Source organism: Balaenoptera ricei, chromosome 12, assembly GCF_028023285.1.
Source record: "Balaenoptera ricei isolate mBalRic1 chromosome 12, mBalRic1.hap2, whole genome shotgun sequence".
In the NCBI taxonomy this organism is placed as follows: Eukaryota; Metazoa; Chordata; class Mammalia; order Artiodactyla; family Balaenopteridae; genus Balaenoptera; species Balaenoptera ricei.
Window position 1 is genome coordinate 21,537,343 of NC_082650.1, and position 13,106 is coordinate 21,550,448.

Genomic DNA, 13,106 nt, shown 5'->3' on the forward strand with positions numbered 1-13,106 from the left:
CAGTTGCCTATTTGAGCCTGGAGCACAAGGAGAGAGCAGAGTTGCAGATACAAACTTGGGCATCACCCTACTCGCAGTTCTCCAGGCACCCCCCAGGTCAGGTGTTCATTTCACCCTGTTGGATTACCGCAGCTTACCTCTTGCTCCCTGCCTTCAGTCTCCCCCACGAAATCAGTACTGCAAGCAGCAGGCAGAGTCACTCCTTTAAAGCAAAGCTCTAATCATCTCTCACTTGATAAAAAGCCTTCCGTGGTTCTCACCCCCTGTGTCTTGTTCTCTTGCCTTCCAACGCTCTCCATCTCAGGGCCTGAATTCTTGTCCCCCTTCTGTACTGTTCGGCCTCCCTGATTTGTCCCCATGGTTCTCTGGGGTCCCTTCTCTTCCAGCCCCATTTCCACACATCTTCACTAAGTGTATCCTGGGCTCAGACCTTTGTGGGCAAGGCCTGTGCGTGATTTATCATTGAAACTTCCCCACAGCTTAGCCCAGGTACCTTACAGTTAATTACTTCAGTTCAGGAACTGTTTGTTAGATGAAGGTGCCACTTGTTCTCCTTACTATCCCCTCACAAAACGAGCGGATTTACAGGAATACACCAAAATTTTCCTAGTGTTAAGGGTTGCAATGTTTGACATTTTTTGACAGAAGGTTTACGTGAATGAACACATCCAGTCCCTTGAAATGAAAATACAGGAGTAGTTTACAAATATAAATGATAATGGTTAGACCCAACTTTTTAAAGTAATGTTATCTGCCCATTCCCTTCTGGGAAACAAAAACTGTTGTATTTGGTTTTGGTTCCCCTGCTTCAGATGGGGATGAGGGTGGAGCAACCAAGAAGTGTTTATTTTCCTAAGACTATTTCTATCTCCACATCACTTTTACATACGTTGAGTCTTCACTAAATATGAATCTTTATTCCCAAGCATAGAGACTCACAGTTAGCCAGTTACACTAACGTCCCCAGAACAGGAAAACATGTTGGAACCTTTCCTCTATTCAAATTAAAGAGGCTTAATTAGAGGATCAACAATCCAGGTTTCTTATCTCCTTCCCTCCTGCATTAAGTAAGCAAAAGATGAAGTCTGACTCGCCCATCGGTTGTTTTTTTTTCAAATGGCTGAGGATAAAATAAATTTAAGCTAAAAACATTTGGGATATTACTCACTGGCCAGACCAATGGGCCAAAGAGAAGTAGTTGAGGTGCAAATTTTTGCTCATTTTCTTTCTCTCTAAGTGACTGACATTTGCATTATGATCAAACAGACTAAGAAAAAAAATTAAACCTAAAAAGCTATCTTAGGGCCTATATTTTTGCTTTCACCATTGAATTCACAAAGAAAAAGAATAAAACTGGTTGGAAAACAGCAATTGAACCTAAAGCTGAGCCAGAGTCCATGACAGCTAGAGAAAAACTGATATGGTTGCAGGTCAGCTCATGGCTTTACTTCCAGTGGAAGTCCAGGTGGAAACTCTGGCCTTGATCATGTCCAAAGCAGAGGAAAGCCATGACTGTCACACTACCTTTTCATAAATGAATTTCCTCTCTCTTTCTCTGCTCATGTAGATTTTTCTTTATGCACATATTTTAAAAACAGAATCATATAACTTTAGAAAACTGCCATTTCATATTTTTAATGCTGTTTATTATGAAAATCACTTTTCAAAAATATTTTTATATCATTTTAAAATGGCCTGTTTTATTACATGACTATATCCTTACATGACTATATCCCAATTAATTCTCTTGTTGTTTGACTATTAGGTTATTTCCAATATTTTGGCTCTGATAAACATTGCTCTGGTGAGCAAATAATTACTATCTTAACAATATACTTCTAGAAGTGGAAATGCTGGGTCTGAGTATACGCACATTTTAAGATTTTTAATATATATTACCAAACTGCTCTCCTGATAGGTTGTACCAATTTAAACTACCACAAGACAATCATCTCCTGGAAATCATTCCTTTTAGTCTTTACTAAATTCATAGGTGATCAATGGCATACATTTTTTTCATTGAATTGCTTAAATTTTATTCATTACACCAAATGGTCACTTGTATTTCTTCTTCCATTAAGTAATGTGGGCAAGTTAACTTAACTCTTGTGCTTCAGTTTTCCTCATCTGCAAAATGTGGATATTAATGGTAGTTACCCTATATGGATGTTGTGAGGATTAAAAAGTTAATTCAAGTAAAGCACTTAGAATAATTCCTGACCCATAGCGAGTTCACAATTATGGCCATTAGATATTTTGAAAAATTCCTGTTCATGTTCTTTACTCATTTTTCTATTTGAGTGTTTACCATTTCTTATTGATTTCTTTTTCTCACTGATTTTTAAGAGGTCTTACTACATTAAGATATTTAATCATTGTTTTCTATATGCAATGCAAATATTTTGTCAACTTCATGATTTCCTTTTTCAATATGCTGATGATGATTTTTTTGCCATGCAGAAGCTTAAGGATTTAATATCATTAAATCATTCACTTTAAATCAGAAAAAATTACAGAGATTAAATAGTCAAATATGAGAAAAACAGCAAAGGAAAACACGTTTTTAATAATTCTAGTTTGTAAGAAAGAAACGGATAGATTTGACTCCAAAAAAGTTTAAAGTTTTTATATTAAAAAAAAATCAAACAGAAGAGGTAAGAAAAACACACAAAAATATTCACAATATATGACAGACATAAGGCTAATCTCCTTAACATACAAATCTTTGAAAAAAGAAAACATAAAATAAAGAAAAGCTATAAATAGGCAATTCAGAGAAAAAGAAATACAAATGCCCGATTTCACTTATAATCAAAATGAGATATCACTTTTTACATATAGATTTACAAGAATTTTTAAAAATTAATTATGCACAACACTGTGGTCCTATACAGTTTTGCAGAGTGTTCATTGCACAAGGACAACTGGACAACAGTAATCAGTTGGGACTGAATTCCTGCTACTCTACTGCCTGTTAAACCATATGCCTGCAGGGCTGCCTAACCCAGAGAGAGTGCTTTCTATTTCTCACAAAGGGCCATATGCTTTAAGAGAGTATGCAGTGGTGGTGAGAGAGTGCAGAAAAAGGAAATCTCATCTAATGAGCAGATATACTGATACAGTCCTTAGAGATAATTTGGCAAAGCCTATCAAAATAAAACATACAAATCTTTTGACCCAGCAATTCCATCGCTAGGATTTTACTGGTACAGGTAGTGCGAGATGTTTAGATAAGGATGTTCATTTCAGCTTTGTTCATAATAGCACACACACAAAAGAACCCAGAAACAATATAAAAATACAAACAAAATATAAAAACACAATAGAGTTCTTTTAAAGGAAATTATGAGATAGCCACATATTATAATATTGTTTCTAGATTAAAAACATCAATATGAAATATTTTCAAGTTTACATTATATGAAAAACTCAAACTCTGGAGCAGCAAGCATATTACGTCTTGCTTGTATTTTGATAAAGATACATACATGAATGAAGATTGTCTGTAATGAAAAACAGTTGTTCATGCTGGGTTATAATTTAAAAGGGAGGGACTAGGCGTCTGGGAGGGAATAAAATTCACTTTTATCCTGGACTGTCTTGTAAAGTTTGACTTTTGATCATATGCATGTTATTTTCATTAAGAAAAATGAACTATCCATTTTTGTTTTATGATTTCTTTTAATACTGGCTTTATAAGGAAATGGATAAATATCCTGGGCAGGGCAGAAATGAGGCCCTGACCAAAATATGGAAACCCAGAAACACAGATAGATATAGGTTCTATCATGGCCTAGGTGTGAGCGCCTGCATACTTTATTCACTTGTTCCCTTGTCTTCTAAAAATGAGAAGAGTGGCTTTGTCTGCCCTTTCAACTCAAGGGCTCATGCAAAACAGCCAAGAGCTGCTCTGTGGCACAGTGAACGTGGGGTGGGGCTGAAGACTGAAAAAAATAGTCACTAGATTCAAATACCACCCTACAGACAACAGAGCCAGCGTAGCATGCAATTCTTGAAGTTAAGAAGAATGAAAATAATACAAAATTCTCATTCATATAATCGTTACCTTAAAGTAGTCAGACTGCCTTGAGAATATCTGTTGACTCATTCATATACTCAACAAACTTTTTGTACCCAATCTGTCATGCCCAGTACTTGGCAATAAGAACACTAGAAGTCTCATCCCTTCTAAGGGATGAGGTCAGAGGGTACTGAAACCACCCTATTTGGGGACATAGCTGTTTAGCCTGTGCTTAGAAATAATAACTCTAATCCTCAATAAAATACGAGGAAATCAAAACCAGCAACATATAAAAAAGATTATATATCATATCCAAGTAATCTTTATCGCAGGAATGCAAGGTTGGTTTAACATCTGAAATTAATGTAATATGCCATATTAATACAATGAAGGACAAAAACCATATGATCATCTCAACAGGGGCAAAAAGAAAAAGTCTTGGACAATATCTAACAGTTGCATGATAAAGATGCTCACAAACTAAGAATAGAAGGGAACTTTTTGAGAAAGGGCATCTATGAAAAAACCACAGCTAACATGACATTTACTGCTGAAAGACTGATTGCTTTCCTCCTTAGATCAGGAACAAGACAAGTATGTTCACTCTTGCCTCTTCTCTTTAACATTATACTGTATAATAAGTGAGGGCAACTAGACAAGGAAAAGAAATAAAAGACATTCAGATGGAAAAGACGAAGTAAAAGTATCTGTTTGCACATGACCTTGTATATAAATCTTGTACATAATGCGATCTTGTATACAGAAATGCCAAGGAATCCACTGAAAAATTATTAGGACTAAAAAAATGAGTTCACCAAATTTACAGGGTACAAGATCAATATATAAAAATCAATTTTCTATATCCTATACACTAGCAAGAAACATTCTGAAAATGAAATGAGTGCGATTTCATTTAAAATAGCATAAAAATGATAAAAATACTGATAAATGATAAATTTAACAAGACTTATACACTGAAAACTAAAAAATATTGGAGAAAAAAATCAAAGAAGATCTAAATAAATGGAAAGACATTGTACATTTCCATTCCTTGTCTTTATGGGTTGAAACACTTCATACTGTTAAGAGAGCAATATTATTCAAATTGATCTACAAGTTCAACACAATCCCTATCAACGTCTCAGCTGGATTTTTTGCAGACATTGACAAGCTGATTATAAAATTCATTCGAAAATGCAAGGGGACCAGAATAGCCAAAAGAATCTTGGAAAAGAACAATGTGAGAAGACTCACACTTTTCTATTTCAAAACTTAGTGCAAAGCTACAGTAATCTTGACAGTGTAGCATATTAGTAGACATATACATCAATGGGATAGAGTTGAGAGTTCAGAAATAAATTTGACATATATGGTCATCTGATTTTTGACAAGGGTACTGAGACAATTCAACAGGGAAAGCATCATCTTTTCGAAAAATGGTCCTGGACAATTGGATATCCACATGCAAAAGAATGAAATTGGAACCCTATACCACACTACACATAAATATTTAAAATGTATCACAGACCTAAATGTAAGAGCTAAAATTATAAAACTCTTAGAAGGAAACATATGTGTAAATCTTGACAGTGGTTAGTCTATGGTTTCCTAGATAGGAGACCAAAAGTGCAAACAACAACAACAAAATAGATAAACTGAACACAATAAAAAATTTCAGTTGCAAATCATAGATAGTATCAAGAAAGTGAAAAGGCAACTCTGAAAATGGGAGAAAGTATTTGCAAATCATATATCTGATAAGGGACTTGTATCCAGTATACAAAGAACTCTTATAACTCAATAATAGCAAGTCAAATCACCCAATTAAAATTAAGCAAAGGATCTGAATAGACATTTCTCCAAAGAAGATATACAAATGGCCAATAAGCACACGAAAAGATGCTCAATGTCATAAGTAATCAGGGAAATGCAAATCAAAACCACAATGAAATACAACTTCACACTTACTAGATTAGCCATAATCAAAAGACAGTAACAAGTGTTGAAGAGGATGTGGAGAAATTGGAACCTTCATATACTGCTGGAGGCAATGTAAAATGGTACAGCCGCTTTGGAAAACTGGCAGTTCCTTAAAATATAACATAACAAAGATAGAGTTACCATATGACCCAGCAATTCCACTCCTAGATATATACCCAAGAGAAATGAAAACATATGTTCACAAAAACTTTTACCTGAAGTTCATGGCAGCCCCGTTCAGAGAGTCAAGAGGTAAAAATAACCCAAATGTTCATCAACTGATGGATGGATAAATAAAATGTGGTATATTAATACAGTGGAATATTATTTGGCAATAATAAGAAACGAAGCACTGATACATGCTACAACATGGATGACCCTTGAAAACATCATGCTAAGTGAAAGAAGCCAGTCACAAAAGGCATGTTGTGTTGTATGATCCCACTTATATAAATTCTTCAGAATAAGCAAACCTACAGAAGCAGAAAGGGGATTAGTGGTTAATTAGGGCTAGGAGTCTGGGGTTGAGAAGGATGGGAACAGGGATCGATGGTTGCAGAACACAGTGAATATACTGAAAAACAACGAATTGTACACTTTCGATGGGTGAATTTTATGGTATGTTAATTATATGTCAATAAAGCTGTTTTGAAAAATAGAAATAATGACTCTAACTGCACGTTTTCAGAAATCATTATTACTTGGTCTTCTTAGAACCTAGATGCAGCCCTAAGCTGAAAGGCTCAAAAGAGCCTGAAATCAAGAAAGAAAAGCAAGCTAACCTGTGGCCTATAGTGCTGATTTTTACAAAAGCCCAAATCGAGTAACAAGTATAAACTATCAGACTCTGTGCTATTGACTCCTTAGACTCAAACAGATTTTCCCCCTGTTAAGCATTTACGATGGGAAGCCTCTTCGCCACTGTAATCCCTAGCAGCCACTCTAGACTTAAACAACTAGTAGATGCCTGAGATCACACAGAACAAAGATCTTCACACCACTTGTGAAGCCAGTGGCAAACAGCTAACGAGGAGTGAACAAAATATTTGGAAGGGTAGAGGGTTTGACATTCTCAGACTCAGAGAAGAACACCAACATGAATATAAAACTTAGGATATGGCAACCAAATGTTCTGTTTTTGTTGTTTTTTCATTTTCATTTGGAATCTAATGGCAAAACTTCAGGGAAATGGAGTGATAGTAATACACTTAGAGGATATAAATGGATATCATGAGAAAACTGCTCTGCTCTTAACATTAAAAAACTTCAGTCATGGCAACTGTCATCCCTTAACCAACAAAACAAAACCAAAAAAACCCTCTACTCATGATGTCTGAATTGGTCACTCCAAGATATACAAACTTTTAATCAACTAAACGGAGGACCTGTAATTTAAGTATAACACCATTCCATGAGATATTTCTCTGAAATATCTTTTATGGTCAAGCATAACTTTTTGTTTAAATTACTTATAAATAAACTGACCAAACTCTTGACATGATTAGTCATTGTATTAGGAATTACAGCAATCTGGGTATTTTCTGCTGTACTGGGTAAGAGTTAGGAAAGTCACATTTTAGGATTCTACTTTGCTTCTTAGGCATCATTTATGTAACATTCCTTGATTTTTACAAATGCAAAATTCACTTTTCTAATATTAACCCTAACAATACTTTGTGGCTAAAGAACTAAATTCAGGGCAGTACTTTATGCCTGTTGTACTGGAGAACTGATCTAACTCTATGCTTTGCCAGTGCCGAAATTTAAAAATATAACTCTTCCTTGAAATGAAAGAAGTCACACTGCTTTAAAGTAAGACAAAGGAAAGTAAGCCTTAATTGCACAAAATAGTTTACTAAAATTAAGATCCTAATCGACACTCCCCCTCAAATTCCCAAAAAGCTATCAACATGAAGTCTCTTCTGTTCAGCAGCGGCACTGTACAACCTTGTCAATAACAGTAAGGGAAGGTGTGATCTTTTTTGGATTCTGATTCCTCTCCTTTGCAGACGGTTGGTTCTCCTGAGGCATTAACATAAGCCGGAGCAAAGCTTATGATATTTCAGGGAGTGAAGCTCTACAATATAAACAAACCCATGCTGGGGGAGGCTGGAATGGTAGAATGCTATCTAGTTAGAGACATCCTGGAGCTGATTAAAACAACAACAACAACAACAAAAAAGAACCCTTCATCTCTGCACTGTCATTTCCTTTCAGCAAGATCCTGTTGATGTTTACACAATTTGAAAAGTGTATCAAATACCTCAAGGAATAACGTAAATGCCCCCTTTGAGGTTTTCTTTTTTAATTCTTGATGGAAAAACATATCAAAGTAGTATCTTTTAAGTATGTTTCGTTATCCAATCACAAGTATCGCCACCAAAAAGTTGTTTATCCTTACACTACTGGAGAAACGCCAGACGTACCTTCCTTCCTTTTTTTTTTTTTTTTTAAGAAAATGGAAAAAAGAAACTTAAAACAGGGCAGTATAGCTCAGAAACATTACACGTTTCCATCAAACGATATTTAGCCCTGAATAACCGGGTTCCTGAAATGTTTCCCCAAATTTTATAGCTTGTGTCTAATAAACAAGTATCATTTGAAACAATTAAGCTTTTTTCTGTTAGTTATTAAGTATTCAGCGTTCTGCCAGGATAAAAGAAGGCAAACAGCACTTCTACTCCGAAACACAAACTATAAATCAGTTGACAAGCTTGAAAGAATTCAGTTCCAGTCTGTTCGGAAGCCAAGTGTAAATACAGAAAAACCTGTTGGCGAGTTTATCTTGCTCTTTAAGTTTCGCGTTTTTAAAACAAAGCAATACGCCAATGGCGTTTCTCGTAAATTTCAGGCTCAGAAGTGATTCAGAGAAACACGAAAGCGAGGCATCTCAGAGAAAATAGAGCCTGTGCCTTTAAGGTAAAATCGGCTGGATCCCAAAAGGCATTCCACTTTTCCACGACAAAGAGTTTGGGGGAGCGCTACCTCTCGGGTTTCTCGGAGGGACTTGGCGGGTTCGGGCAGAGCCCGGCTCGCCGAGGAGCCCTCGACCGCCCAGGCTACCCCGAGCCAGCCCAGCGCCCGCGGGGCGGGAGCGCATCGCGTGCGCCCCGGACTCACCGCTGCTGGGCTGCGGGGAGAGCGTGGAGACCGAGGTCTGGCCCATGTCTCGGGTCGCAGGGCCAGGTCGGGCGATCACGCGGCTCTTTTGGTCCTTGGATCATGGGTCCGCTCGCAGAAAGATTCCCAAGCGTTCATTTCCCGGTCCGTGCGGAGCTGCCCGCCGGGTCCCCTCACCTTCCCCCCTTCGCGGGTCTCCCAGCCCGGCCGGCCGCAGCCGGCGCGGCGGATCCTGCCCAGCGGATGCCTGTCATTCCTCTATGCAGATTAGCTGGGGTCAAGGGTCACGGGGGAGGAGAGAGGGGGAGTGGGCGACGGGGGCGGTGGAATGAGGGGGGCGAGGAAGTGGGGAGGGGAGAGGCCCCGGCTGGTCCAGCCGCGCCTGCGGGGGCTGTGAGACCCGCGACCCCCCCAGGGTAGCAGAGAGTTCGGGTGACTCCCGTTTAACTTAAAAGGTTCCCTGTCAAATGATCCTTTAGGGCTGGAAGAAAAGGAATTAAAGTACTTAGTCACGGTACTTAATTTAAGAAAATTTGTTTCGTTAAAGCTAGTTCCTTCCTCACATTGTTTGCTGATATGTGTGCATTTTTTTTTCTCCTTTTAAAAATTATCTTCCTTTTAACAAGTGGAATTTTAAAAAGCAGTATTAGTGGCCTCAATCAGGTTGAACAATAAATCTGAATGATGGATCTATGTGTGAGATCAACAAAGTATACACTTTGCTCTCTACCACCTAGACTCTGGGAAGTTCACCTCTCCTATATTCAGAAGAATCACTGTGAGACTATCAAACTGCATGGTAAGCTGTTTAAAATATACAAAAGGTGAAAACAACAGTAATTTATTTTAGAAGCTAACATTCCATAAAAGTTAAATTAAATCCTACTGTAATTAAATCTCAACCGCAAACTCCTTAAAAATATGAATACAAATACGGTTGATGAGAAATCTAGATGCCATATCTATCTCCATCTATCTATCGATCAAGCTATAGATAGATCGATAGATAGATGGAGATAGATATGGCATTAGACTGGATGGTGGTTACATAAATGTGGTTCACTTTAAGAAAATTCATTGAATTGTATACTATGATTTGTGCATTTTTCTGAATGTATATGTTTCATTAAAGTTTTTTTTTAAGTGTATTTTTTTGTTTTGGCCAGGCCTCTAGGCTTATGGGATCGAACCCAGGGCCCCGGCAGCGCGAGCACCGAGTCCTAACCACTGGCCGCCAGGGGATTCCCAAAAAAGAGTATTTTTTAATTTTTTAATTTATTTTTATTGGAGTATAGTTGATTTGCAATGTTGTGTTAGTTTCTGCTGTACAGCAAAGTGAATCAGTTATACATATGCATATATCCACTCTTTTTTAGATTCTTTTCCCATATAGGTCATTAGAGAGTATTGAGTAGAGTTTCCTGTGCTACACAGTAGGTCCCTATTTGTTATCTATTTTATATATAATAGTGTGTATATGTCAATCCCGATCTCCCAATTTATCCGTCTCCAACAGTGTATTTTTAAAAAAACTATATTTAGCTCACTTGCCACAGCTTTCACTTTTTAGGTTATCCTAGACATTCAACTCTGAACTATTAAAAATCTATATAGTATATAATCATTAGAGAAATGCAAATCAAAACTACAATGAGGTATCACCTCACACTGGTCAGAATGGCTATCATCAAAAAAATCTACAAACAATAAGTGCTCGAGAGGGTGTGAAGAAAAGGGAACCCTCCTACACTGTTGATGGGAATGTAAATTGGTGCAGCCAGTAGGAGAACAGTATGGAGGTTCTTTAAAAAACTAAAAATAGAGCTACCATATGATCCTGCAATCCCAGTCCTGGGCATATATCCAGAGAAAACCGTAATTCGAAAAGATACATGCACTCCAATATTCATTGCAGCACTATTTACAATAGCCAGGACATGGAAGCAACCTAAATGTCCATCAGTGGAGAAATGGATAAAGAAGATGTGGTACAGGGCTTCCCTGGTGGCGCAGTGGTTAAGAATCTGCCTGCCAATGCAGGGGACACGGGTTTGAGCCCTGGTCTGGGAGGATCCCACATGCCGCGGAGCAACTGGGCCCGTGAGCCACAACTACTGAGCCTGTGCTCTAGAACCCTCAAGCCACAACTACTGAGCCTGAGTGCCACAACTACTGAAGCCTGTGCGCCTGGAGCCTGTGCTCCGCAACAAGAGAAGCCACCGCAGTGAGAAGCCCCTGCACCGCAACGAAGAGTAGCCCCTACTCATCACAACTAGAGAAAGCCCGGGCGCAGCAACGAAGACCCAATGCATCCAAAAATAAATAAATTAAATAAATAAATTTTTTAAAAAAGATGTGGTACATACATACTATGGAATATTTATACTCAGCCATAAAAAGAAACGAAATTGAGTTATTTGTAGTGAGGTGGGTGGACCTAGAGTCTGTCATACAGAGTGAAGTAAGTCAGAAAGAGAAAAACAAATACCTTATGCTAACACATACATATGGAATCTTAAAAAAAAAAAAAAAAAAGGTTCTGAAGAACCTAGGGGCAGGACAGGAATGAAGACGCAGATGTAGAGAATGGACTTGAGGACATGGGGAGGGGGAAGGGTAAGCTGGGACGAAGTGAGAGAGTGGCATGGACATATATACACTACCAAACGTAAAATAGCTAGCTAGTGGGAAGCAGCCACATAGCACAGGGAGATCAGCTCATGCTTTGTGACCACCTAGAGGGGTGGGATAGGGAGGGCGGGAGGGAGACGCAAAAGGGAGGAGATATGGGGATATATGTATACCTATAGCTGATTCACTTTGTTATAAAGCAGAAACTAACACACCATTGTAAAGCACTTATACTCCAATAAAGATGTTTTTAAAAAAAAAAAGATCACATAGAGCCTTGCTTTGTTTTTTGAAAGACATTTGCTTGTCTGTTTCATCATTTAAGTTACCCTCTTTTTTTCACACCCAAATAGCCCACCCTCTACTGTGGGGAAAACTTTTTCCCTAGAATAGTGTGATCAATTATCTACTTCCTTTTGCCTAATTCACTCTTAAGAAACACTGATTTTTTTTTTTTTTTTGAGTGGCTACAAAGACCGTATCAAATTATTTAAAATGTTGGTATCTATGTATTCACATGTATACATAAAACAATTACATAGAATCTTCAGATCACTGTGGTGCTAATGTGGTATACACATGAGCCTGGCAGGGACTCAGATGAGACCAGGCTTGGAGGCATAGGGCTTTGGAAAACTGGACGTCCTTCTAAGGACCTGAGAGGAGTGGGGTGACGAGGAAATGGCCACTTCAGGGGTTTGGCTTAACCCCACTGCTCAGAGCTCCACCTCAAGCTCCTTTCCCATCTTCACGGGAAGGGAACCCATTTTCAGACTGTATCCCCACTACATACAAGCCAAGTCCCTAAAATCTTGCTGTGGCAAACACACGCAGGAATCCACTGGACCAAGTCTTTATAAATATATTTATATCAGAGAAAAGCAAGGCACTTTGGGAGCATTACGGCTCACTCTCCTACATACGTCATTCTAGACAGAAAGTAAAAATCGGTTAGTTTCTCAAGCAAGTTAAATGAGTAAAGTTAATACAATAACAAAATTGTTCCCTAGCCCTTCCTGAGGCACAGGTTGAGGCGCACCTCTAGGTGACACCTGGTCCCAGGTCATCTGGACCCCGGCAGACCTCAAAAACTGATGCCCCCAGGAAGCCTGACATCTCTGCTGAGCAAAAGCGCCTGACCTTGGGGCACCGCCCCCTCCCCAGGCCCTGAGGTCAGGTGAGGGGGGTTGCAGTGGGAGGCACGCGGAGAGCAGAGCTGGGACACGGTGGGAATGCTTAAGCAGGGTCACCAAAGCCACAGAGACCTCAGTCTATCCGAGCTGGTGCTGCAGAGCCGGAGGATCAGCTCCACAAAGAAACCCTGATATTTTGTAACAAAACTGAGGATTAACCA

At 38.6% G+C, this 13,106-nt stretch overlaps 1 protein-coding gene across 4 annotated transcripts in view; it reads right to left on the bottom strand.

Moving 5' to 3' along the window:
* The window catches only part of PHACTR2 (phosphatase and actin regulator 2), a 196,752-nt gene that overhangs the window by 126,563 nt on the left and 57,083 nt on the right, over window positions 1–13,106 (bottom strand). For 3 of the 4 annotated variants that reach the window (XM_059941075.1, XM_059941076.1, XM_059941079.1), the window contains exon 1: window positions 9,122–9,363. The exons of the other annotated variant lie outside the window; for it this stretch is intronic. In XM_059941075.1, coding sequence (XP_059797058.1) covers window positions 9,122–9,167 — 46 coding nt within the window. In that variant the 5' untranslated portion in view covers window positions 9,168–9,363. Of the gene's footprint in view, window positions 1–9,121; window positions 9,364–13,106 lie in introns of those variants that run through there. 4 annotated transcript variants of the gene reach the window in all.